Source organism: Stegodyphus dumicola, chromosome 5 (assembly GCF_044657685.1).
Source record: "Stegodyphus dumicola isolate Sdum_Otavi_A_Nest chromosome 5, ASM4465768v1".
NCBI classification, from domain to species: Eukaryota; Metazoa; Arthropoda; class Arachnida; order Araneae; family Eresidae; genus Stegodyphus; species Stegodyphus dumicola.
Window position 1 is genome coordinate 94,567,761 of NC_140772.1, and position 25,539 is coordinate 94,593,299.

Genomic DNA, 25,539 nt, shown 5'->3' on the forward strand with positions numbered 1-25,539 from the left:
AGTCCCAGCTTGGTATATTAGTTTCATCGTATTCTTACGTTTTAGAAGCCATAGAGACTCATCTACATGCAACTGTATCGTAGGTTAGTTTCATCACAGAATAACAGCCTTGAAAACCTGAGCATGCTTCAAAAATCTTTTCTGATACCTTCAATGATGCCTTATGCAGTGCACACTGTTCTTTAATTTAAGATTTTGTAGGAGCCACTAGCCAATCAAAATGTTTTCAGAGATCACGTGTTTCACTTTAAGACAAAGCAAACAGCAAATAAGTGTCTGACAGACGTTCAAATTACATCAGAAACTGGTTTTAAATTGTTAGACAAAACGAAAAAGCTTTACTAACATATTTTTATTTTTACAATCACTTCAAATTAAAATGTTCACAAAACAACGTATTTTAATTGTCTTATTTGATTTCTTAAACTTCGTGGATTGTAAACATAATAGGAATAGCTAAACTTAGTTTTAAAAAGTTTTTAATTATTTATATATCTATTGTGAAATTAAACATATGAGCTGTACTTATTATGCGTTTGGGAGATTATGATCTTTTCAAGTTATATGCCATCGTTATATGCAAAGAAAAATATACAGTCATAGCTATTTACAAAACTAATAATTTTATTGAATTGTCCTTTTAATTTCAAATTATTCACAGCAATTTAATAGTTTAGCTCTGATTTGTTTTATCTTATAAACCTATACGTTTATTATAGTCCACAAATTTCATATATAGTATTATCAATAACCTTGTAGTATGAAATCTAGAAAGTTAAATCTGCGATGTAAGCTGGTATGATAGTAAACACGTCCGGTGATAATCTCAAAGATCGTTAAAGCTTCTGTCAGAATAGCTATACTGTGTCTTTGAAATAGCCTGTGTCTGTATACTTTTCTTTGTCTGTGTTATCTGTAAAATAACGTGAAATTAATTAGTAACGGGACTTCAAATTCATCCTGCGATTATTTAACATACTGTTTCTTACTTACTACTTATTTTCCCAGTCAGTTACTAATTTTCCCAGTCAGTAGTGTAATTGCAATTATACCCTCCAGCTTCTGGTTGCTTTCTTGATGCTCAAGAGTATTTAACTCTAATCAATGATCATTCTTTTTATGTTACTGCGTCTATATAAAATGGTTTCACAAAACGTGAAAAATAAAGAAATACATATTATAACAGTTTGAAAAGTGATACGTTATTTGTAGTGAAATAATAGAAAATCCCATTTCAAGTCTAATAGTCTCTTTTGGGCTAATAAAATATGAAAGGTTTCAGATTTTAACGGTCACCCAAAAGTGTTAAGGTTTTAAACGCTCTTGCTGCACACAGTCTATCAGATTTCTCTTGTCTTCACTCCTGCTAATCCATTCTTCACATCATTTTAACTTTATTATTAACCATCATTTTCTACGCACTTACGCCATATACAGTTCAATAACAAAATCACAAAATTTCTAAAAGCTGCACAGCAGCATATGTTCAGAATGCCCGATGCAATGTTAAATGTTAGCATATACGTTTTTATATTTTTTCAGTGTTTTCTCAGTTTATCACATCAATATTCGCTTTCCTTAGTAAGATAGTTAGCAAAAACACATTTTTTTCCTTTTTGTTTTTAACTTTTTATGTGTTAATATTATTTATTAACAATCACTATCTATAGCCTTATTCCACATAAAATTCAATTCAACAAAAATCACAAAGTAGCCTATCTTTAGAATTTCCGATAGACAGTCTCACGCGTTGGATATAAAAACGTTTTTTTTTTTTTTTTGTTTTTTTTTTTCGTACAGTGTTGTCACTACTCACTTTGAAAACCGCTGAGTTTGTTAATTAAAAATTCATTAAAGTTTTATAAAATATGAAATAAATAGTAGGAAAAAATGACAACAGACTTGAATTAAAAGTGAAAAGAAGCATTTATAGTGATTCGAAGTAAAATTCCATTTCGAGACCTTTTGAGCTGAAAATATGTTAAATAAGTATTAAAAAAATTATTGTAAGAACCGAATTCGAATAATTAGAAACATATGGTATGATTAAAAGAAAAGTAAAATTTTGCTGTATTTCAAATTATTTAACATGTTATTTCTTCAAACATTTCAGTAAGAGTAGAGGATCTGTTCAAGAAAATAAAAGTAGCACGAAAAATTTAGAATATTAAAATAATTCTCTAAAATTGTTTAAAAAAGAAGAGAAAAACCATTGATTGAAATTAAAATTTCCTTTCAGCAACATGTGAATAACTCAATGTTTTTCATAAATTTCGTGATATTGGATTACCAGAGCTTACAATCGAGTGTTCCATGAGTACAAAATTTCTTGTTGATACTTCAAATGAGTTTCATAGTAATTGAAAGACCATATTGTATATGATTTGGGTCTTTCATGAGCTTCAGCTAAATTACAGTTTCTCTAAAATTGTAGTGAAGTATTAGAGACGGGTTCCGACTTAACTGGTTGTAATTTACATTTTGATAGCACCTATACATAAATTAATAAATAATTAAAATTTACTGAGGAAAATACATCTTCTGTGCTTTTGAGAATTTTTAAAACCTTTGCGTATAATGCAGGAATATATTCTTTAAATAAGAAGGCTTTTTTTTTTTTTTTTTTTTTTTTTTTGTTAAAACACAAACAATTCCCCCATGTACGACAAATGTCATATGGGGCTTACAGATATAATTATGAAACACATTATAGAAAAATAAACCGTAAAGTCAAATTAAGAAAAAAAAAAGAAAACATAAAATATTACAATAATTTACAACGAATTTGTAAAAATAATCAAAGGCCCTTTTCCCTGAAATAAACTGATCAAAATCAGTAGACCAGTTAATATTAATATTTTTAAGTGTCAGTTTTAAGGTCTTTCTTTCACTTTCAAGCTTGGAATCTAACAGAAGCACGCGTTCGACATTTTCCTTGCCGCTGACGCAGCAATCACAAAAAGTCTCTGGACGCAACTTAAATCTGCGCATATAACTTTTAAAAATTCCATGATCAGTAAGGAACTGGATCATTTGATAACTTGAAAAAATGATGACATGACAATCTCATTTTGAAGGATTTGAAGGAAGGGAAAAATCTTTTAGATAACCTCTTTTTATATGAACTAATGTATTCATGATTCCACGACTCTGCAATATATTTAATTCATGGTTTTATTAAAATGATTTAGCGATACTGACAAAAATGTCAATCTCGCGCTTGGTGACATTCTTTGCAAGAACATCGGCCCATTCATTCCCTACACGAAAAAATTTCCCTCTGTTCTCCTATGTCTATGAAATATCCTACGTTCATGAACAAATGTAAAATCAACCAAAGTTGTTATCTTTCAGGTTTTGATATTGTTTTTGAATCTCGACGATTATGTTATTAGGAGAAGAATGCATTTTAAAGTTTCAAAGGCTGAAAGGGAATCTTCACAATGAAACAGTAAATAAGAAGTCTGATTATTGATTTAAGAATCAGAAATTTACAAAACCATTCATAATATACAACTACCAGATACAGGTGCGGCAATCCCGACGTAGCATAGTTCTTCAGGGGATCACCCTCGGGGTTACTATCTCGGAGTTTCAGTAATTTTCCTTTTCCCCTTTTCTGGATGTGTTTCTTTTCCAATTTTAGCACTTGTAGTTTCCGTTTTCGGAAATTGGGGATCCAAGTGAGATGCTGTTACATTCCTTTCTTTCAAGTTTCTCATAGAGAGAAACTCGCCTACACTTCTACCGGGCGTTATGACCCGTAGGCTGTAAAAGGAAAGTCCTGGTAATTGAGGGGAGAGGAAATGTCGCAATACACTGCTTTAGCGTCTGTTTCGGTTTGAAGCGGAAAGCACTTAGTATCAATCAGTATCAATCCGTTAGTATCAATCGGCTGGTTGCACTTGCTTAGGGTCAACGGCTTAAATACAAACTTTTTCGAGTTCCTGCTTTAGGGAAAGCTGACTATAGGGCTTAAAATTGCGTGTAGACCCTCTTAGCTCTGGCATATGAATATCCAATATCTTGTTCCGACGCCGCGGTGGCTGTATGTGAGGCTGCCGGTTCCGAATATTTTTTTTTTTTATTTTAAATATAGATTCAATCATCTTAACAAATACAAAGAATAAAAATTGTCCAAATTCAAATAAATAAACAAATAAATAAAACAACTGTAAATGCTAATTCCAATGTAATGATTAATTCTACATGAAATCCAAAAAATCTACGGCATTTCCAGTTTATTAGCGACACTGCAGGAGCTTTGTGAAATATGCCTCCGTTTTTGAATAATACGAGTAAATGCATTCAGTGTTATATTTGGGGAGCCAAAAAGTGTCAAATGATTGCGCTCTGGAAATCTCTTAATTCGAAACTCTTCTGTAATATGATCAGCTACCCTTCTTTTGTTAATAACTTAGCAAGTAGACGTCGACGTGTTGGCGCATAAGACATTAAACTACTGTCGTGATGTTATCTCAAAGATCGATATTCCATTCGTTTTAGAAAAGGAAATTGCCTCTGAGTTTACCGGTTATCTGATTAGAAAACTTGTGCTATTAGGCAGACCAAGATGCGCAAAAGAGTGTCAGTTGATCAATATGAAACACTTAATCCAAACCATCAATAGTCTGTCGAAACGTTTTAACCGGCCAGAATGTGCCTAGAATATTTTTATTACCTCGTAAAGTAAATATACACACGTTCATCTTGAAATCTGTCCAAAAAATGAAGACAATATATCAATAGTCCAGTTTCTTACTGGACATGGGAATTTTAAAAGTTATTTGAACAGATTTAAGTTGAGTCCTGAGTCTGTCTGTGACTGTGGCCTCGGCGGCGAGGAGAATGTAGAACATGTGCTTCTTCTATGTCCTAAATATGAGAGCGAAAGAAAAGTCTTGAAACTGGGACTGAAAAATTTTAATATTAACTGGCCTCCAGAGTTTTACCAATTTATTTCCGAGAGAAGTGCTTTTAACATTTTTTGTCAATTCATTGTAAAACTTTGTAATCATCCTTGATTTTATTTCAATTTTCGGCTGATCTTTAGAATATGGTAACTGGTAGTTTGGCGACATTTTGGAGGCGATAAAGGTTACTTACTACCTAGGACTTTGGTAATAATGTGAGAAGCACGCAGTTCCGATTACGCATTATTTTGTGTGAGGGAAATGAGAGATCATGAGATATGTCATGTGACATTAATGGACGAATTACAGTTGTTTAATCGGAAAAGGGGGGAAATCTGGAAATTTCGTATTTAGCTATATTCTGTGTTGTGTGAAACGTGACATTAATGGACGAATTAGTTCTTTAATCGGAAAAGGGGGTTAATTTGGAAAAGCTTCATTGTGTGTTGTGTGAAATAGTGTTGATTAATTTTCGGATTGCATGGCGCTTTGTAAAGTGAATTCTAAATTTTTAATGCGTTTATCTGATAATAATAATAAGTTGAGATTGTGTGAAAAGGAAGGATATTACAAGTTTAAATGGCGGTGCAAGAAATATGGTGAAAATGGACATTTTGTGAAAAGGAGTGTAAGGAAGGGTACTTAGTTTGCTGAAAGTAGTTTGAGTATAGGTGAAATTTTATTAATTTCTTATTACTTGGTGAATAGACTTCTATTTGACTACTGGATTTAGGATTTAGAAATTAGCAGTAGTACTGCAGCGACGTAATGAAGATTCTGAAGAAAATTAGGTAAGTTAGTATTTTTAATCATTTGAGGATATTATTTTTATGCATTGTTCTAAATGTAAGGAGTAAATAAATTAAAATGGTATTATTTGAAAATTGTTATTAGCAATGATTTAGTTTAAAGTAATTAGGATTGTAATCTAATTTTTATTAATTTAATGTATGTGCTTATTTATATTTTAAGTAGTGTTTTTTAATTTAATTATATTTTAATTTAATGATCGTGATTTTGTGAGTTATATGTTTGTAGTATTTTGGAATATATTTGAGTAGTATACGTTGAGTATTTTCACGCATTTTCGTGAAATTTTTCTAATTTATGAGAAAGAAAAGCAATGTACATGGATATAGTGAAGAGTGTGCGCAATGCCATTTTTGTGTAATTCTGGGATGTTTTTTTAAGTAAAAATAAGTCGACGTGTACATGGTTTATGTGTATGTGTTATTTTGAAAAACGCGTAAGGAGTATGTTATTGTGCACTTTTTCCCAATTTTGCAGTGAATATTTGTCATGATTAAGCAGTTTTGTTAGATAAAATTTCTAGCATAAATGTAATTCGGCTAGTAGATTGTTGGAAGAAGTGTTCAGTAGATAAAAAGAAAAGAAACATGTCTTTACTTCGTGAAGACAAAATGGCGGCGGGAAAAAAAAAATAGAGGGTTGTTGTAGGAGAGTTGGTCGCCAAATTTTCGCCAAAAAATCGCCAAGTTACCATAATGTAAAGATCAACCCAATTTTCTCTTGTTTATGTTGTATTGTGTTTCATACTTACTTCTGTAAGCCCCATGTGATGCTATGTGGTACATGGGGAACTTGTTGAGTTTCTTTTAATAATATATATATATATATATATATATATATCAATAGTACATAGGCCCAAGTATAAAGTGCCAGGAGTAATTTCGCCTAAAATTCAAAAATACCTTTTTCTCATGGCAGTTTTAGGGGATTAGAAACCCTGTGTCAGTGACAGGGTTATGACTGGGCATGGGGGTTATGACAGGGTTATGACTAAGACACAATAACACGCCGAATAAATACTAATACAGAAGTCAAACAACAAAAATCTAATCATTATTTCCTATCTTGTTCATTTGCGGTTTTGCAGCTGAAGATGATGGTTCGGTAAAACCATCGAAACTAGTCCTGTGAAAATTTTGTAGGTATAACGCTGATTTTTGTTGTTTGACTTCTGTATTAGGGTTATGACTTTTGCAGTACTTCCTCGTAAACCTGAAAGAAGTCTTCAATGGGTATGGTGATGAAAGTACATGAGTGAATCCCATGGAGGGAACAGGGAGAGGGGGGGAAAGATAAAAAAATTCTTCAGTAAGCCCTTTGCAACTGGCGAGGGAGTAGAAAATAAAGTCCAGAAGCCTGTTGAGCAGGTGGCGCCAGATGGTGTCGAAATCGGAGAATTTCAGGCAAGACTAATTTTGAGGTCATGTGTGTCTCGTCGACGAATCATGGGCAGGATTGTGGAGAAAATATTTCGGACCTGGGATAGGTGTTACAATACAAGTCATTAGGATTTTGAAGTCGAAAACATAAAAAATGAGCAATGCCCTCACCGGGACTTGAAAATTTGAACCTGGACCGCTCGAACACGCACCGAGTGGACTATCGATACACCCCGAAAGCATGCAGATTGGAGAGAGAAAATTCCTTATATCTTGAGCGCGTGTTTCATCTTTATAGATCAGTTGCATCAGAAGTGACGTTTTTAGGACTGATGCTCTACCCAAATCTAACCTTCGTTCTGCATATGCAGTGCTTGAGGGAAGAGTGTTTCAGAACTTTAAATATTTTTAATTTCTTGGTAAATATCTGCGGCCCAGAACGCTGTTTTTCAGTTCGTATTTACGGATCGCTCGTTCGCTTTAAATTAGACTACAGCTCATTTATTTATGGATACGCACGCTCTTCAATTCAATTGAAATCTGACCCTGTTAATCATAAGACTCTCCGGAATTGTTCTGGAGCCTTCAGAACATATTCATGCCATAATCTAAATGTTGATTGTTACGAACCATTACTCCATCATTATTTCAGTATTGCTATGTCACAACATTATTTTAACTAGATCTGAAGGCCTGACGATTGTTACAAAATTTCATTCTCTGCAGGACTTACTAGAGTGTTGTACATCTTTTATTTGGAATAAAATGATAGGTCGATGGAATTTCGTCAGAAAAGACAAAATTGTATTATGTAGATACGCAATTTTTTTCAATCCAGGAAAATCGGTACTAGTAGATAGACATTAATACATTTTTCAAACTTTTTTTTTAAAGTTAATGCACTTAGATGCTCCTTATACTGTATTTTAGATAATAAGGAGCCTAAAAATATTTAGTTTACTTCGTTGACAATGAGTTAAATGAAACACGAAAATAAAACGTTTCGGTATGTTTTGTTCAAATATACAGCAAATTCAGAAATTTTTATTCCTTTTCTGTATTGAATAATTGGAACTAATAGCAAAATCATAGAACGATACGTTACTGAAAAGAATGGATCGTACAAAAAGAAATTCCAAAGAGGCACTTTTTTTGAGAAATGTTAAATATTTTCACGTCGACAGAGAATAAATTATCTTTTTTGTTCTGACAGATATATTGCCAATGTCGTCTTTCGATAATTTTTATCTATTTGTGGACAATATCGAAATCTATCTTTGGATTACTACGAATATGATTCATATTAGAGCGATTTTTGTTCTTAACTTCACCGGGAATGATTCTGGACACAAGCATGATCGGGAAAAGAAAGTCATTTAACCACTTTTCTTGAAAAATTTCGCAGCTTATATTAGACCTGGATTTGAAATTTACAAAAACCTAATTTTTCAAAATAAGTGCTTGCGTACAATTTAGAGAATGAATTTATCAGCTAAAGAATTATCAGAAGATCAGAGATATCGGCTAAGCTTAGAAATCTTACCTGTAACGATTATTCTTCCAGGATTATGACTCATAACAGTAAGGCCCGTAAGTCTGTGTTTAGTACGACAGTTGAAGCTGCTTAACGCATCACTTTGTTGTACATGACGCACATGAAGCTCACCGGAAGGAAATATACTGTAGCGACCTAAAATTATGAAGTAAAGAAAAACCTTAGCTAAGAGAAAAATTAAAGTTTCAAATATCATTAAACAACTTAATTTGCTATTTTAAATTTCCAAATAAAAATATTTCTGTAAAAGCTATTATATGGTGTATTCTTTCTGTCTCTAGCGGCGGGTCCCCTACCTAATTTTTTATAAATTTGTAAATAGAAATCTCTGAAATTAATCTTTTCTGTAATAAATGCATGTTTACACACTTGAACCATTAGTGAAAAATAATGCTGCATATGCCGCAGTCATTAGATAATAGCCAGCATCATTTTTCTTAATGTAATCCTTTTCTCTACTGGCATCGTAGCGATTAGCAAATGGACAACGTAGTTTTTAACGCGAATCCGTATGTAAACTGCGAAAAAAAAGGGGGGACAGTTCTATATCTCTCGTTCTATTGGGCCGATTGACGAAATTCAAATTGCGTTCTTCATGTCTCGAAAGCGCAACTTAGGATATATAGTAGATTTATATATAGCGCTATTCTAACAAAGGTATTTTGACACAAAATGGGACTTTTTCTGAAATAACATACCTTTTTTTTTTACATATTTCGACTCAATTAAGCCTAAATATTAAATTTTGCAAAATCTCGTGCGAAATTTACGGATAAATTCACAAATTTATGTTGACGCTTTTTTTTCAGTTTGCGCCAAGAAAAGTTCACTTGGCGAACTTCTTAGTATATATGGCAACCTGTTTTCATTTCCCTTTTTACATCGTGCGTGATCGGAAAAAAAGTGACGATCGTTTCTTCTTTCAAATAATGTTCTTTATATTATATTAATTATAATTTTTGTTAAGTCATTTTTTCTTTTTTGAATTTCATTTTAATTAAGTTGCATGGTTTGTTTCAAATAACCGGTTTAAAAATTTCTATTTACTCATTCCAACTGCGTAGTTTAAATAAAACGTGCATCTTTTATTTTTTTTTCAAATAGTTTTCTTTATGCTATATTCCCCATGTGTAACGTGTATACGAGCCAGTTTCCCTTAGAATGTCCTCCACGAAGACATCCCTCCCCTCAGGCAGATAGCCCTAGTGTGCTTTGCCGTATTCTCAATACACCAAATCTTTATGCTATATTTTTAGTCATAGTTATTATTTTAGGTAATTTTTAAATTTTTAGACTTAATTTATTTTAATTGTTTGTATTGCATGTTTGTGTTGCAAAAATATAATATAAAGAACATTATTTGAAAGAAGGAACGAATGTCACTTTTTTTTTTTTTTTTTTCCTGCTCACACACGATGTAAAAAGGGAAATGAAAATAGGCTGCCATATATTAAGAAGTTCGCCAAGTGAACGTTTCTTGGCGCAAACTGAAAAAAAAGTGCTAATTAAAATTGTGCATTTCTCTGTAAAGTTTGAGCCAAATTTTACAAAATTTCATATTTAGGCATAATTTGAGAAGTAGAATCGAAATATGTAAAAAAAATTGGTATGTTATTTTAGAAAAAGTCCGATTTTGTGCCAATATATCTATGTTAGAATAGTGCTATATATAAATCTAATGTATATCCTAAGTCGAGCTTTCAAGACAGGAAGAACGCAATTTGAATTTCGTCAATCGGCTCAGCAGAACGGGAGATATCGAACTGCCCCCCTTTTTTTGTCGCAGTGTACAATATCCAGTATTTCGTAATAATGTTGTGAAATAACATCGAGCTGGAATTGTCAATGGAAGTGAAAGGCTTGCGGTGAGATTGTGTAAATGACCGATTCTTTATTAAGAAATGTATTCTGAACAACTGATATTTTCGCATATTCAGCAGCAATTGTTAAAACCTTTAATGCTCCCTCGTTGATAGTTTTGAAAATCTAAAAGAGCTGTAGAGTCATTAGGATTATTTCGAAGCTGGAGAAGTGAAAAATGAGCAATGATCTCCCCGGGACTCGAACCACGGACCTCTCATATTCGCGTTGAGCGTGCTGACCACTACATCACGAAGGCATGCTAAGAAGGCGGGAGAAATACTTTATATACTCTCCCTTTTAAAGGGCGACTGTGGTTTTAGGGGACCCAATCGCCAAATCCTGGTGGTGAAGAATCAATCATTCACCACCTTTTAGTTCGGGCACTACTGTAGAGCCATTAGGTTATTTCGAAGCAGAAGATGTGAAAATGAGCGATGCCCTCGCCGGGACTCGAATCACGGAACTCTGGATTTCGCGTCGAGCGTGCTGACGACTACACCACGAAGGCATGCTAAGAAGTCGGAATAAATACCTCATCGAGTTACAGATAAATAGATTAAACATCATGCTCTGTTACCAAAGAATATTTTTCGGAAAAAACACTTCTACAGAAAATTATAAAGAAAAATGTTTGTTTAATTTGTCCCTAAAAAGTGAACCTACTCGTAGCGAGTACCTCCTCCTAATAAGGCCACTAGTGAAAGTCAATTACGATAACATAAATAAACATTAGTACTAATATATTATTTTCCAAGAAGACTGCTTCCTAATACTCCGCAGTTAACTGAATTTTTATTAAGGAGATTACCCAAATGCTCAATTTCTTTAACAAACCTAAAATGTTTTGGCTACTATTCAATTGATGGGATTTTATTTTCAGTAGTTTTTATAACAGCAAACCATGCACTGATCAACATTGAAATACCAGCACCAATACCAATATATCAGATTGCCAAAGATTATGCTAAGTAGGAAGATTATAGGCGATGCTGGGGCATGCTAAAGTTCAAAGTATCATCTCATAAATCTAAAAAGCTAGTTGTGAGTGAGGCTGTAATGCTACCTAAACCCAATTGAAAAAAAAAAAAAAAATTCTGCTGCATGAGACTCCAGAAACCCAAACATGTGTTTTAGTTTTATAGTGGGAAACCTCAAGTTCTTAATATTACCCTTATCATACCAAACAGGGCAGAAACAGAGGAAAAGAATCCTTGAATTCAGATATTTTAGTTTATTACTCCGGCAACACGTTTAGGCTGAAACACATGCCGCGTTCAAATTGTGTATCTCACTGTTAGTAAGAACAATAAACTAAACTGATAACAAACAGTTATCAGAGGTAGACTTCGGCTCCGACAGATTTTTAGATTAGAAAAATGGCAGATAGTGTTTCTTGCTTTACTGGAAATCAGATTCGACAGCATGCATTAGGCTAAAAAGGTCCTGCAGTGTTTATAGAAATCCTTAGAGGAGTTTGCACAATGGGAAGAATGACGGGCTAAGTAAAACTCCAACAAAATTAGCATACGCATCATATTATGTTTTATATTGAATTTTCTGTTGTATTAAATATGTGTATCCACAATAAGAAAAGCGTATTTGAATTTAGTATTATATTTCCACATGCGAGTTCCCAGATCAATCTGCATTATATAATGGAGATATTTTCATCGACAAAAGTTTCAAAGACTCTTATTGAAAATTTACTTTGTAAAAACATTTGAATATTTACCTGGTGGAACTTTTTTCATCAAGATACTTTACAAAAAATCTTTCATTGGACATTTTAACAATTTAAGGACTTTAGAAATTATATTTATATTGTTTTATTGTTTAGTTCCTTTAGAAATTATATGAGAAAGTTCATGAATCATAACAGAGCATGGGGAATCATACCGGCTGCGCCATTTTTGGTATAGCTGCTCCATTATTGTGATAAGACTGTCGCATTATTGTAAGATGACTTGGTGGAAAGTAAGCTGCAACGGATTGGCAGTGGTTCTCGACATTATAACAGCGTAGTTAGAAAAATTACACTAAGAACACACATAACGATAAATTCCACGCATAATTTATACTTTGATAAAGCACTTCATCAATATCGCTGCGCTATGTACCCCACAGTTTTATACAGCCTACATTTCTTATAGAATAGGCGAAGTTTTGAAAACCAAACTCTAAGTAGCTAGCGGCAATGCAAAGCAGGGAAACGAAGCAACAGAAAAGTGAGAAGAGAGTTGCGACGCAATTAAGCTTTATAACGAATTCTATTTTAGATCACTTTACAGTTTAATGTACAGGTGCTGGGTTCAGATTTCCTAGATAAGTGCGCATTAGAACTGCAGGGAGTTTAGGTAGCAAAATTAACGACAGTTAAACGGCTATTATTAATTTTTTAATTGAAAGATTTTGAAACATAGATATTTTATATATGCTTCGTCACAAGAAAAGCATAAAAATTCATGTTTGAGAATTTAACGTCAGGTTTCATTGCCATAGCGAGATAAAAAAAAAAAAAATACGACCAATTTACCACCCTTCGGGACATCATTTGTCGGATGAACTGACATTGGGAGATTAGTATTCAGAATCATACAGATGTTAACTATATTAAGATTAGCAACTATATATGCAGCTTTCCCAAAGGTGATGTTTTTTGTCATCATTTTCATTATGCTACAACTAATTTGTATGTATGAAACGAAAGAATTTTGTATATACGAATTAAAATTAGTATATACATTAGATAGAGCATGTAAAAAAAATAGATTTTCAACAAAAACTATAATTCATAAATAAACATAATATTCATAAATGATTCACAAATAAAACAATAATTCCATCATTAGGAAGCGCTCTTTCTGTAATGTAGAAAAATTAAATTATTTACTAATTATTACTAAATTATTTGTGAGTTCACGAAATATATATAGACTGTTCGTTTTTTTAAAATATAAATTTAAAAATCATCTGCCAAACCCAAGCTAGCAAATGCTTTCGACCGGATGTTATTAAATGGCGCGATGAAACGTACCTATTCACCTAACTGTACAAGAAAACATTCTTTTAAATCGTTAAAATTTTTAGCACCGTTTTGGAAGTTAAATAATTTCCTATCATCTAAAACAATATTTTGAATTTTTTATACTAAATTTTATATCAAGTTGTAAACAGATTGAATGATGCTTACCTTTTAGAATACAACCTTGAACGGGAATATTGCTTAATATACCATTCTAAACCTTTTCTTTCGTTTTACATAAAAATAAACATTCTTGCCATGGAACAATTGAACTATAAAAACCGATAAAAAGAAAACACAAGCTCAAGTATATAGTAGAGAAAATCTCTAAAGGATTTCAGGAAAAAATGACAATTGATGCTCTCTTCCAGAAAGCAGAGGAAATGATGCTGTCTAAATGGAATCTCTGATACTTAAACATTCTATCCAGAGTTCTCAAGTAGGATCGAAAGCATTATTCATTCTTATCTGGCAGATAGATTCTTTTGCCATTTACATTAGAATCACAGATTCAGCCTGCGGTATTGCCTTAAGAAGTGACAAGAGCCTTCGTTATTGGGTGTAGCACTATATAATGTTTACTTCAATGGAGTCCTTATATTACCATATGCACTTGCATGTCATCTTTGCTGATGACACAGTAATCCTGCTTTATATAAAATTATTAATAAACTGAATGCATCATTAGTAATCACATCCTATGATTATAAATTTAATACATATTGACAGTTATCCAAAATATAAGTTATAATAAAGTCAGCTTACGTACCAGCAGTCAAGATAATTAAATTTAGCCTAGCTATATTAAATGAAACATATTTTTGCTACATTTAATTTAAACTTATTTCCTCTAATTTCATTAAAGATATATGTTACATTCAATTAATTCAGCTTTCAATCTGCGGCAGGGCAAAAGTACATAAAAACTCAAAATATCTTCGTTAACAATTCTAAAATACAGAGAAAAATAAAACACCAACTACAGTTAAAACAAATTTTTACACCTAAAATTAGAGTTTCTACGCAAAAACAAGCAATTCGGCTTGTGGGCAGGAAGACAAAATTTTCCGTCCCCAAAATTGAAAGTTTAAATAACAATTTCGTCAAAGATTAATTACCATTTCCAATGAACCCCTTTAGATTCCAATCTCACATTCTTCAAAACGTTATTTTTGTCTCTAACAGTTTCTAAAGAAAGCTCCTCCGTTAATTGCGAAGGAGCCCTGATATATTTTTAGATAAAAAATTATTCATTTGCATGGCAAATTTTTGTCCCGTTCTCAGTTACCTCTATGCCATACAAACACATCCATATTGATCAGATACTTACAAGCCAGTCCCAAAATTCCCAAAATTCTGAGAATAAAATCCAGCAAGGGCATTGTTCATGTTCTCAAAACTAGATTGCAAAAAATTCTTGGAATATTTGTATTTGTAGAGTAATTAGGTTATTTTGAAGCAAGAGACGTGCAAAATGACCAATTCTTACGCTGCTATTCCCTCCTGAACTTCTCGAATACGCGCTTAGTATGCTACCGTTACACCATGAAGACATTCAGAAAGGAGAGAGAAAATAATTTATTAATTCTCCCTTTTAAAGGGCGACTGGGGATTAGGGGACACAATCGCCAAACACTGGAGGTGTAGAATCATAATCCACGACCTTTTTAGTTCGGGCGCCACTGCAGATTTATTAGGTTATTTTGAAGTAGGTGTACACACAAAAAGGGCAATACCCTCGCCGGGACTCGAATCTACCAGACTACGAAAACTTCGCTAGTAGATCATAACAGATTTAATGAAAATCCTTATGACTTTTCAAAATCGTTAGTCGTAATGTAAAGATTATCAGGCTTTCCGAAATAGAAAAATAGGAATTTCTAACTATGTCCTCGTCGGGATATCAATCACGGTACAACCGCCGTTTGTTTATATGTGCTAACCGCTTACATCACAAGAATATTCACGCGAGATTAGGGTAATGTTTTACATTTTACGCCGCATATATTCTAATAATGAAGAGACACGAGACTCTGTCGACCCAATGCCATCTCGTAGTACATTATACCCTAATTTAAGAAGAATTCAATAAAGGTAGGCATCCAGGTAAGAGGAGACTTCCCTTGAGGTTTTCTTTCGCGTAACATCTGTTATTTACATCTTACAAGAACTGCTACCGCAGTTCTAAAGCTTCATTCTTCTATGAGATGTCGTCGAGTAAGACGACTGACAAGGAAATTAGAAAACAATGAAATTAGTTTTTCAGAAATAAACAATTTTAAAAATTTTCAAGAGAAGGGAGGAGATGCATAGGTAACTTTATAAAAAAGCAGTTGAAATATAACTGACGTAGAAACACTGTTCTTATAGTAGTAATTGGAATAAAGTCACCTGATATGAAACTTACAACCTATTTGGCTGACTGTAATGCATTACTAACTACTAAAGTATACTAAATGAATATATGTGAATATTTTGTAGCTCACTATTAAGAAATCACAGAGTTCGGAAATGACTTAGGTCGTTTTAAATGAATCAATAAAAGGACAAAAAATAAATACAATGCAACTAAATAATTTCTTCTGTATTAAAATTGCAATGATGTTGATGGAAAATTGCCAGTAGAGGAATGACTTTCTCAAAACTCGTTAGAACAGTAAAAAATTCTAAAATGCTTTAGTTCAGTGTTTTAACTTGTAAACTTCATCTGTGCAGGTAGGTGTCAGACTACTTTCTAACTTGAGCATATATTTTGTTTCAAATGATAAAGATATCTACTGAGCTGCTATGCATAAGAAAAAAGCATTTTTAATTTTCTAAACTAATTGAAAAGCCTCAATTTAAATCAATTTTTTATGGAAAATTTCTGAAAAATTGCATTCTAACATATAAATAGGGCATTACTTTGTAAAGGAAATTTATACTTCGTGAACTTTTAATTTTCCTTGCTGTTTAAATCTTTTAAAAATAAAAGAGACTAAAACGAAAATATGTTTCATTGAAATTATAAATCGAAAAAAATTACCCATTATGTTCCCTAAAACATTTTGGAGATTAATTTTAGTTAAAATGTAATCTTCATTCAAAATATTCTAACATTTTTGTGCAGTCTCAGGTTTTAAGACTTTTCAACTACATCAGCGAAATAAAAGATATTTCCTTGGTTTTGCTCTGTTTATAATGGACATTTTTCTGAATTCATAATGCAATAAACTGTGCTTCGAAAGAGTCAAAGAAAGGCAAATTATTCAAACATATTTTTACTAAATAGTTTAATATTCCTGGCTTGAAATTCTGCATTTTATTAAAAGATATTTAACGAATTTCTCGTTAAATTTGTTTCATAATTTTCCAATATTCAGTTCGCCAAATTAAGTCAATTAACTTTATCAAAAGGGAATTTTCTGAATTATTTATTTATATCATTCTGTCTCCTACTTAGAATAAAACTGGTTTTTCCTATTTATTATAAAAAGCCCGAAATAATTAACGCGGCCACTCTGCGTACATTTATTTTGTTTACAAATATGAATATGTGCAGATGCTATCAACACAAAAATAAAATAATGTTTTTTACTTTTGCCTCAATGAAGTATATCCAAATGATGTTAGAAGTTAGATTCAAGTAAATATTTGGATATCATTCACTAAAGCTTAAATGTTCATACATAGTTTGGATGATCTTTCACAGAAAAATCTCAGTTTTTATAGTTTTTATGATACGATATTGGCACAACTGCAATACAGTCTATTTTACGTAATCATGTTGCTTAAACCAATTCCTGTCTTATATATGCAACATATATTTGCATAATGTATGAAGATAATTTTGAACTAACACTTAGCGCATTTGGATGTGAAACTGATACCTACGTATTCTGCCTTACATGCATTATATTTAAACGCTTACTTACTTATCAAATAAAATTCTTCAACGCATCAGATTCATACATATGAGATTATTTTGTAAGTATATTATTTCGTTTTTTTGTAAAACACATCCAAAATTAAGAGTTATCTGTTTAATAGATGAACAAGCACTCTTCTTCTTCACCTTGCACGTATTAACGAATATGGGCATGAGAAACATGAAAAAATCAGTTTCATTTTTATTGCTATTATTTTTCTAATGACGTATTCATGCTCGAGATTTAAACGACTTTCACTTTAAACTTCTTAATTTGACCACTAATTCAAAATTAGATGATACCGTTTAGTACATAGATAACATAGTTATATACAACTTACGAATGTACATAAACACTAATTTACTGTTTAGTACATAGATAATATGATCGCCTCAAATTGCAATTTTTTTTATCAAGTTAGTTCGTCACCGAATTTTCTCTTCTAAACAACAAACATTAAACATAAAAAAATGTAATATAGTTTAAAATAAAAACATAATTTGTGAATAAAATATTTGAATTACAATTATATCGGAGTTATTTTTTGAATGAAAATTTTTATAAACAAAGCTGAATAGTCCATAAAATAAAATAATGAATTTATTTCTTTATCTTTAGCGTTTTCTCGTCAAAGTTAATGGCAAAAATATTGCATTATACTGAGCTATTTTTTGTTTGCTTTAAGTATGCGGAATTTAATTATTTAGAGTGAATATCAGTGCCAATAATTTATAATACAAAGAAAGTACCTGTACTTTCAAAATAAATTAACTATTATAGTCAGACATTTTGCCGAAACTTCCTCACTCCTAATTTAGAACCAAGGAAGAAGATTGTAATTAACTTCCTATGCATTTGGATTGACATGTACTGCCTTATGTTAAAAATACAAAGGCTTCTAATTAAAAATTTATGGTTTTAGAGGGGAGCTGTTGAGAAATGCAGACAATCGATTTTATTCAAGTTAAAGGATAGAGTCGTGAAATTTCTAATACAATTATTGCTGGTATACTATTAAAATAATTAAATAAAAATCAGGTTTAAAACTACGACACTGATTTATCGCAGACATGTCAAGTAATAATTCTGAAGATTTAAAAAGTTGAAGCTGTATCAAATTATAAGTATACAGTCTTTCAACTTCACCGGCCATTGTCTAGACACTAAGGAAAGTTATTCATAAAGTGTCTAACTGGGATTTTCGAAAACAAATTATCGTTTTATGTTCACATAAATTGCTAATATACTTCTAAAATCAATGTAAAATTTTAAACTAAACTACAAATAGTATTTAATATTATTTGGTTGAGATTATTATCGTTTTCTTTATTTATTCCGGTGAGAGAATTTAAGATGGCAGAAGAGAATCTTAAGTTTTATTAAATTTGAAATTTCAGAATTCACGATGGGAAAAAATTAAGCTTATAGTTTTCTTTCATTCTTTTCTTCTAATTTCGTTTCGCAAGAATTATAAAAAAATTGCATGAAAATCGTAATACTAATTTTGTATATAAATCGTTAAATTTCAATTCAACATACAATGTTTCACTTTCAAAGTACATGTACTAAATCTGTTCGCATATTTTTTAGACACTTTTCATTGTAATCATAGAAGTATTTTACCTAAACATTTTGTGTTCTAAATGTTCCATTTGATAACCACTATTCTTCACTATTTTCCTAAACCGTAATTTCCATGACAATAAAGCTTTCTTTAGTAGCGGAAGAGGTATTTTATCTCATTCCTCTTAAACAGCTTTTCAAAGTCCAAGGAGAGTTGTAATTCGACGTCTGGACAATCCACTTTTCTGTCCAAAAGCGCAGAACCTTGTGGATGATAAATCAGGAGATATAGTAGGGATATGCGTGAAGGGTATGGCCTTGATACATGTTTCTTGTTCCAATTTTTCCAGGAAATTAACAGCGGAGACCTCCTGGGACTCGGGAGCTACCGGTTCAAGATAGTGGAGGGCATGGGACATATACCTGCTTACCTTTGTTAGACATCAAGTGTCCCCGTCCTCCGTCACCTGTCACCTGTATTGTCCTCTATTGTTTTTGAAGCCGATGAATCGTGTTCTTTTTGGTTTCTTTCGCCCCGTGGCTCGCGTCTTCGTTATTGTACTTTGTGCTTGTATTGCGTACGATGAATGTGTAGGAAAATTATCTTATCACTAGGGAAGCACCGGGAGATTCCGAATAGAAGTGGCATGTGCAATGATTGGTTTTTCACAGTACTTTGATATAATTCTAATTGTTGTTTATTGAAATTTTAAAAATGTTATTTTATAATACCATTAATATTTTTTTCTATTTTAAATGTCTCGCTTGTAACCCTTATGTCAAAATATTAATGTAGTTTAATGCTACTATTTTTGTAACTGACTTTTGTTTAAGAGCATTATATTGATTAATAACAGGAAATAAATGTTTTAATAAGCTGAGTATTATGGGAACTACTTATTACATGTTAAATATTTTTTATCAGTAATATTACTTGGCACTAACTACTATAATTGTTGGTACCAACAAGTATGGATGTGCGTATGCATGTGCTAATTAATATGGTATTCAAGCAAGTTTATTTTTCAACAATAAAATATAGCTGATTAAATAAACTATTAGATAAATTTAAAGTACAATTGCAATTCTAAATATTTTATAAAAGACTATGATACCGTATGATAAAATTAATATGTTTTAGATTTAAACACAACACTAAAGATAAAAATTTATCAAGCCTCTATACATTGTTTAAGCAATCATCAGCTATTTTCACAATTTAATCAGTTGAAAATTTTTATCATGCCATTTTCTTAGTGTTTCTTTGTTGAATAGTGATAAATTTTTAAATGTTACTAATACATTTTTCAAATTTAATAAAAGTAATTTCTTATTTAATCTAATGCACTTGTTGTAGAATTCCAATTCTTACATCAAAATCTTTCTTTCGGCGAGCTCTTTCCAAAGATACAAAATTTGATTTAGTCATACTTTCTTCCCGCACTTCCACAATTATCCAAATCAGAGCTTAAAGCAATGCGTGTTTCGCAGATCACTGCATTCAAAACCTCCTCATATATTACATATGGATAAATATTAAACACGTTTGAACATCTCTTTTATATTTCACGATGTTGCTTAACTTGGGAATTTTATACTGTATTTTAAATATGTAGAGTTAATAGTTTAAAAGAACAATTTTAGGGAACGTGAAAATGATCATAATCATGCAAATAAAAGTGATTTGAGATAAGAACTGGCTTCTCAAATATATAACAACTTTACTAAAGTTAAAAAAGTATACTCCACCTCCAACGAACTATAGAATTAAAAGTGTGATTCATTCTTTAAAACTTACCTCAAATTCTGGAAGAAGTATTTTTGTATTAACAGGATTTCATTGAAAAATGTGTAATACTCCAGCAGCTGTCAAAGACTAGAACAATTTGACATATAAAAGCCAAAAGTTAGTTTTATATTGTGAAATGCAGGTGTCAAAACGTCACACTTTCAATCCACTCTTGCAAAAGCTTCTTAGTGCAAGTGACACCTACGTATACTAGTTTCCAAGACAATCGATTTTAGTGAAAATTTTGCGGCTTCATGTTAAGCCCGGGTAAATGGAGAAAACTGCTATCTATTAGAAATTGTTTGCAAAACTGATTTATTTAAAAAATATATTACTCTTTCCGTTTGATAATTTTTTAAAGTAAAGTTAAATGCTCAAACGGGATACAGGTTTCAAATAAAAAAAAATTCTGTTTTGTAATCATTAAATAATAATGTGTCTGCTCAAGAAACAACACTACAAAGCTTAATCGTGTTTTTGACCAAATGATATTCAAGCAATACATTTTATATACATAACTGTTATCCAACTGAAAGAGGACCGAATATTTATAGAGAGAGTTGAACAGTTTGGAGCTGAAAAAAAAATTAATTAGCAATTCCTTTTATTCCAGGAATCCTTTGGTTGAAGTACGCTTGATATTGTATAAGGTATTTCTCCCACTTCTCTAGCGTGCCTTCGTGGTGTAACGGTAGCACGCTGAGCTGGTATTCCAGAGATCCGTGGTTCGATTTCCGGTGAAGGCGGTTGCATATTTTTTATCTCTCTGGCTTCCAATTAACCTAATGGCTCTACAAGTGGCGCCCGAACTAAAAGAGTTGTGGATGATGATTCTCCTCACCCAGGATTTGGCGACCCAGGTCCCCTAAAACCCTAGTCACCCTTTAAAAAGGAAAGTATATTAGGTATTTCTCCCACTTCCCAAGCGTGCCTTCTTGGTGTAACGGTAGCACGCTGAGCCGGTATTCCAGAGGTCCGTGGTTCGATTCCCGGCGAAGGCGGTTGCATATATTTCATCTCTCTGGCTTCCAATTAACCTAATGACTCTACAATTGTGCATTGAATATTTTGTTTATTTCCTACACTAATGTGCAAAACTTAAGCAACGCATCTGATTTTGGGCAAAATTACGGAGAAAATCAGCTGGAAGATATAAAATTCATATAAAAGAGGCAAATTTAGTACTCAAAGAAAGAGGAAAGTACAACTGCGAAAGTGAATAGGACGCATAAAGTACGCAACGAAGAGAAAACGGCTTTGTTGACAGAATGACGTTGGTAGAAGAAACTGTCTGGCCAAGAGGCAGAGCAATAAACTAAAGAGACTTAACAAGGTATATTAGCTCTCCAAACTACGAAAATTCTGCTACATCATCTGTCGATATTCAACACCAGACTGTCTAACAGTACTTGGATAAGAGTTCCCATGATTCAACGACCAAGTGCTTCAGTTGTCTGGTTGTTCTCCGAAGGGTAAGATCGTGCCATTAGATGTCTCCCTACAGTATCCTACATTCTTACATATATTTAATAGTATTTAAATCAGAAAAGCACGTTGGTCAATCCATTCTGTGGGTATCGTCATTTTCCAGGAGTTTTTCAACTGCATGAATCGATAAAGACAATGCGATTCTATTAATGAGGTGCCTAATCTTGTGCTCTCTACATCACTGTAAACGGTACTGCCAATGGACTGCTGTCAATGGCGTGCAGCATTCAAGACAGAGTGCGAAGAGATCACCTTTATGAAGTCATCTGGCTGCAGTAAATCAATGCACCTGCTGTTCGGTTGCCACACTGCAACTGCTGAGCAATGTTGCCCGTTGTCTGCTTTCGATCTCTTTTCGGCTGCATGGCAATATGTCAGTAATCAGTCACCGCTATTTTCATTGACTAACCGCATTTCTTACAGCTATATTTGTAGTCTGGAAAGCTTTCCGGGCCCACCAACGGCCGAGCGGTAAAGTCGTTGAACACTGGTAGTTCGGTCCGAGGTTCGAATCCCGCGAACGGGCTGGCTGCATGGGCGTTTTCGTGGTTTTCCCCATGTGTAACGTGTATACGAGCCAGTTTCCCTTAGAAAGTCCTCCACGAAGGCATCCCTCCTCTTAGGCAGATAGCCCTCGTGTGCTTTGCCATAAATAAATACACCAAATACACACTGGAAGGCTTTCCATAGGTTGTGAAACGACATTTTCAGTTCCAAACTATTAGGTGATGGACGTCAAAGAACGCCCGTCCTTAAGATTGCCAAGCATTCTACCACATGTAAAGGAATCCTGATGTTTTCTTGTAGCCATACTGCATGTACCGTCTCACTTTCACTTGGAGCAGAATGTTTGGAAATGCGCCTTCCTTTCTTCTTTCTATGTTGCCGTGTATTGCGTAGGCTGATTCCTCGGGTTTTGTGTGCTCTGATGTACACTTTGACATCATGGTGCTGATATTTGCATATATATTAGCGTTTCATTGATATTTGCATATATGTTAGCGTTTTAATTGTACTGTTCTCAAAAAGTCGTTTTGGACAATTTCATGGTTGTAAGATGAAAAATTAATTTTTTGTTTAAGCTTTGCAGACTGGTGTATTTATATTAGGAATCATGAGGGTGTTAAGCATCCGTTGAATTGAACAAAAAAAAATTTTATGTATTTTAAAGAATTTCGAATATGATTAATTTGCTAGTCATTTATAATGAGATATTATTATAAAACACTTTATTTTTATGAATTATTGTAATATTACATTTGTTACCAGTGAGAGTAATATGCCAAGATAGTAACGAATTGCGATTGTTTTGATATCTCTTTCGCTTGGAGGGATTTATATTTATTTTAACTAACAATTTAAAGTTTGAATTTAAACCTTTCCTGTAAGCCTTCATTGCCCTAATTGTCAGTAGCGCGTGGGAGGAATTGCACATTTTTTACTTTGAAGGAAGTAGTTAAAAGCCGAGTTTCGGTAAGGAAAAATGAGAGTTAGGCTTTAATTGTCATCGCTCCCGTAGGTACGTTTGCTTATTGTTGGTTCAAGTGGCTTAATTGCCTTGCTTTGCTATCACTTGCATAGAAGGGGGTTTAAGTTACGGGATCTCGCTGAGCCCTGTTGGCTAGTTTTATCACTTGTTAATATTTCAACTTTTAGTTTCAATTATCAGACTTTCAGTTACCGCCCAAGCAGAGGCGAAGTTTGTTAGCGTTCGAGTTGACGCATTGTAGATTTTAAAGAGTTTTAATAAAGGGTACTTTAACTCTTCTCCTGTGTAGTTTCCTGCTACTCCAGTATATAGACAGAAGTTCATTCACTGGACACTACACGCGTTTTATATCGAAATTAGAAAAATCAAATTTTGATTGAATGTTGAATATTAAACATTATAGGCATTTAACAAACAACATATAGTGCATTCCATGCTGTATCAGAAGTATTTCAATTATACCTTACTTTAAAAACATCTTTACAGTGAATGGCTTAGAAAACATAAAAGAGTATTCAAAATTATCCATTGACCACCCAGTATTTATTTATTTGGAATTTCCAGAATATGTCTTTAAAATAAAAGGATCAGTGTCTCACTATTACGCAGCAAAACAATAAGAACATTAATGTCAATTGCAAAATTTAGTGGTATGAAACCATCCGTCAGAATGTTCTGATGCTGAAATAAATCAATCAGATTCATCTAATTCGTAAATTGAAATTTATACATCATAGCATATTTCTGAGAAACTATTCAAACAACCATCACCGTATATTTTCCTGAATATCTGATTGTAAAATTCTCAAAAAAAATTAAAAGATTCGTAAAAAAATTAAATAAACAGGAATGAATGTGTATGTTTGTCTCGCTTGTGGAAAAACAACGGTATTCCGATTTATCAAATTTTGAACAACGTAGTCCTCCAACCAAATATGGACACCTGGAAGCCCGAAGTTGGAATTTCGAATTTGTTTCATTGTCTACTTCATATTTTGTAAAAATTTAACGATTTTTTTATTAATAAACTCCATGATTTCAAAGCAAGCAATGCAATACTATACGAAATAAAGCATTGTTTAACTTCAGCGAGCGAGACTTTCTATCGGAATTTCTAAAGATATGCTGTTTTAAAATTTTTTGTTATTTTGTTGCTGAACCGAATGTTATGTGGCGTAAGCACCAAGAACGTGGTATTTCATAAATAAAGCAAACATACAAACTTTAATAATAAAAAGGCAAACGTTTTGTAAAGCCAACTTCTTAAGAAAACTGAAAATTGATATTAGGAACTAAAAGAAGACAAAAAAAAAAAAAAAAAAAAGCCAACACTTAGTGCTGCATTGGGGTATTCTAAACGTATATTGTTATGTTGCTTTTAAAAGTTTGATAATTGTGCTGGTCAGTTGTATATACCGAAGAAAATGATGCTTGGAAGCTAAAAGGACAGAAACAAAAAGGTTAGTAGGAGTGATTGTAACAGCAGACTTGTACACTGCAGGCCCAACGAGAGCATTAAAAAGTTATCAAACCCCTTTGAACATCCCTTAAAATGTCAAACCTTTCAGTTTTTTTTTAAATGCTTCAAACCTTATTTGGCTTTCAGCAAATAAAATACTATTCTGTGCAAAACTATATTTTGTGCTATAATAAAATATATTTTTACACCAATATAATACTGAAGTGTAGATAAGCAATAACATTTCTTTCAGAGCTTCGGCAAGCACCTTTAAGCTTCATATTATTATCTCAGTTTTATA

The 25,539-nt window shown here is 32.6% G+C and overlaps 1 protein-coding gene across 1 annotated transcript in view; it reads right to left on the reverse strand.

The window, feature by feature from the left end:
• LOC118183143 (cell adhesion molecule Dscam1-like) overlaps positions 1-25,539 on the reverse strand; it is a 610,771-nt gene that overhangs the window by 232,219 nt on the left and 353,013 nt on the right. Inside the window, exon 4 of the mRNA XM_085816874.1 lies at positions 8,646-8,792. Coding sequence (XP_085673000.1) covers positions 8,646-8,792 — 147 coding nt within the window. The remainder of the gene's footprint in view (positions 1-8,645; positions 8,793-25,539) is intronic.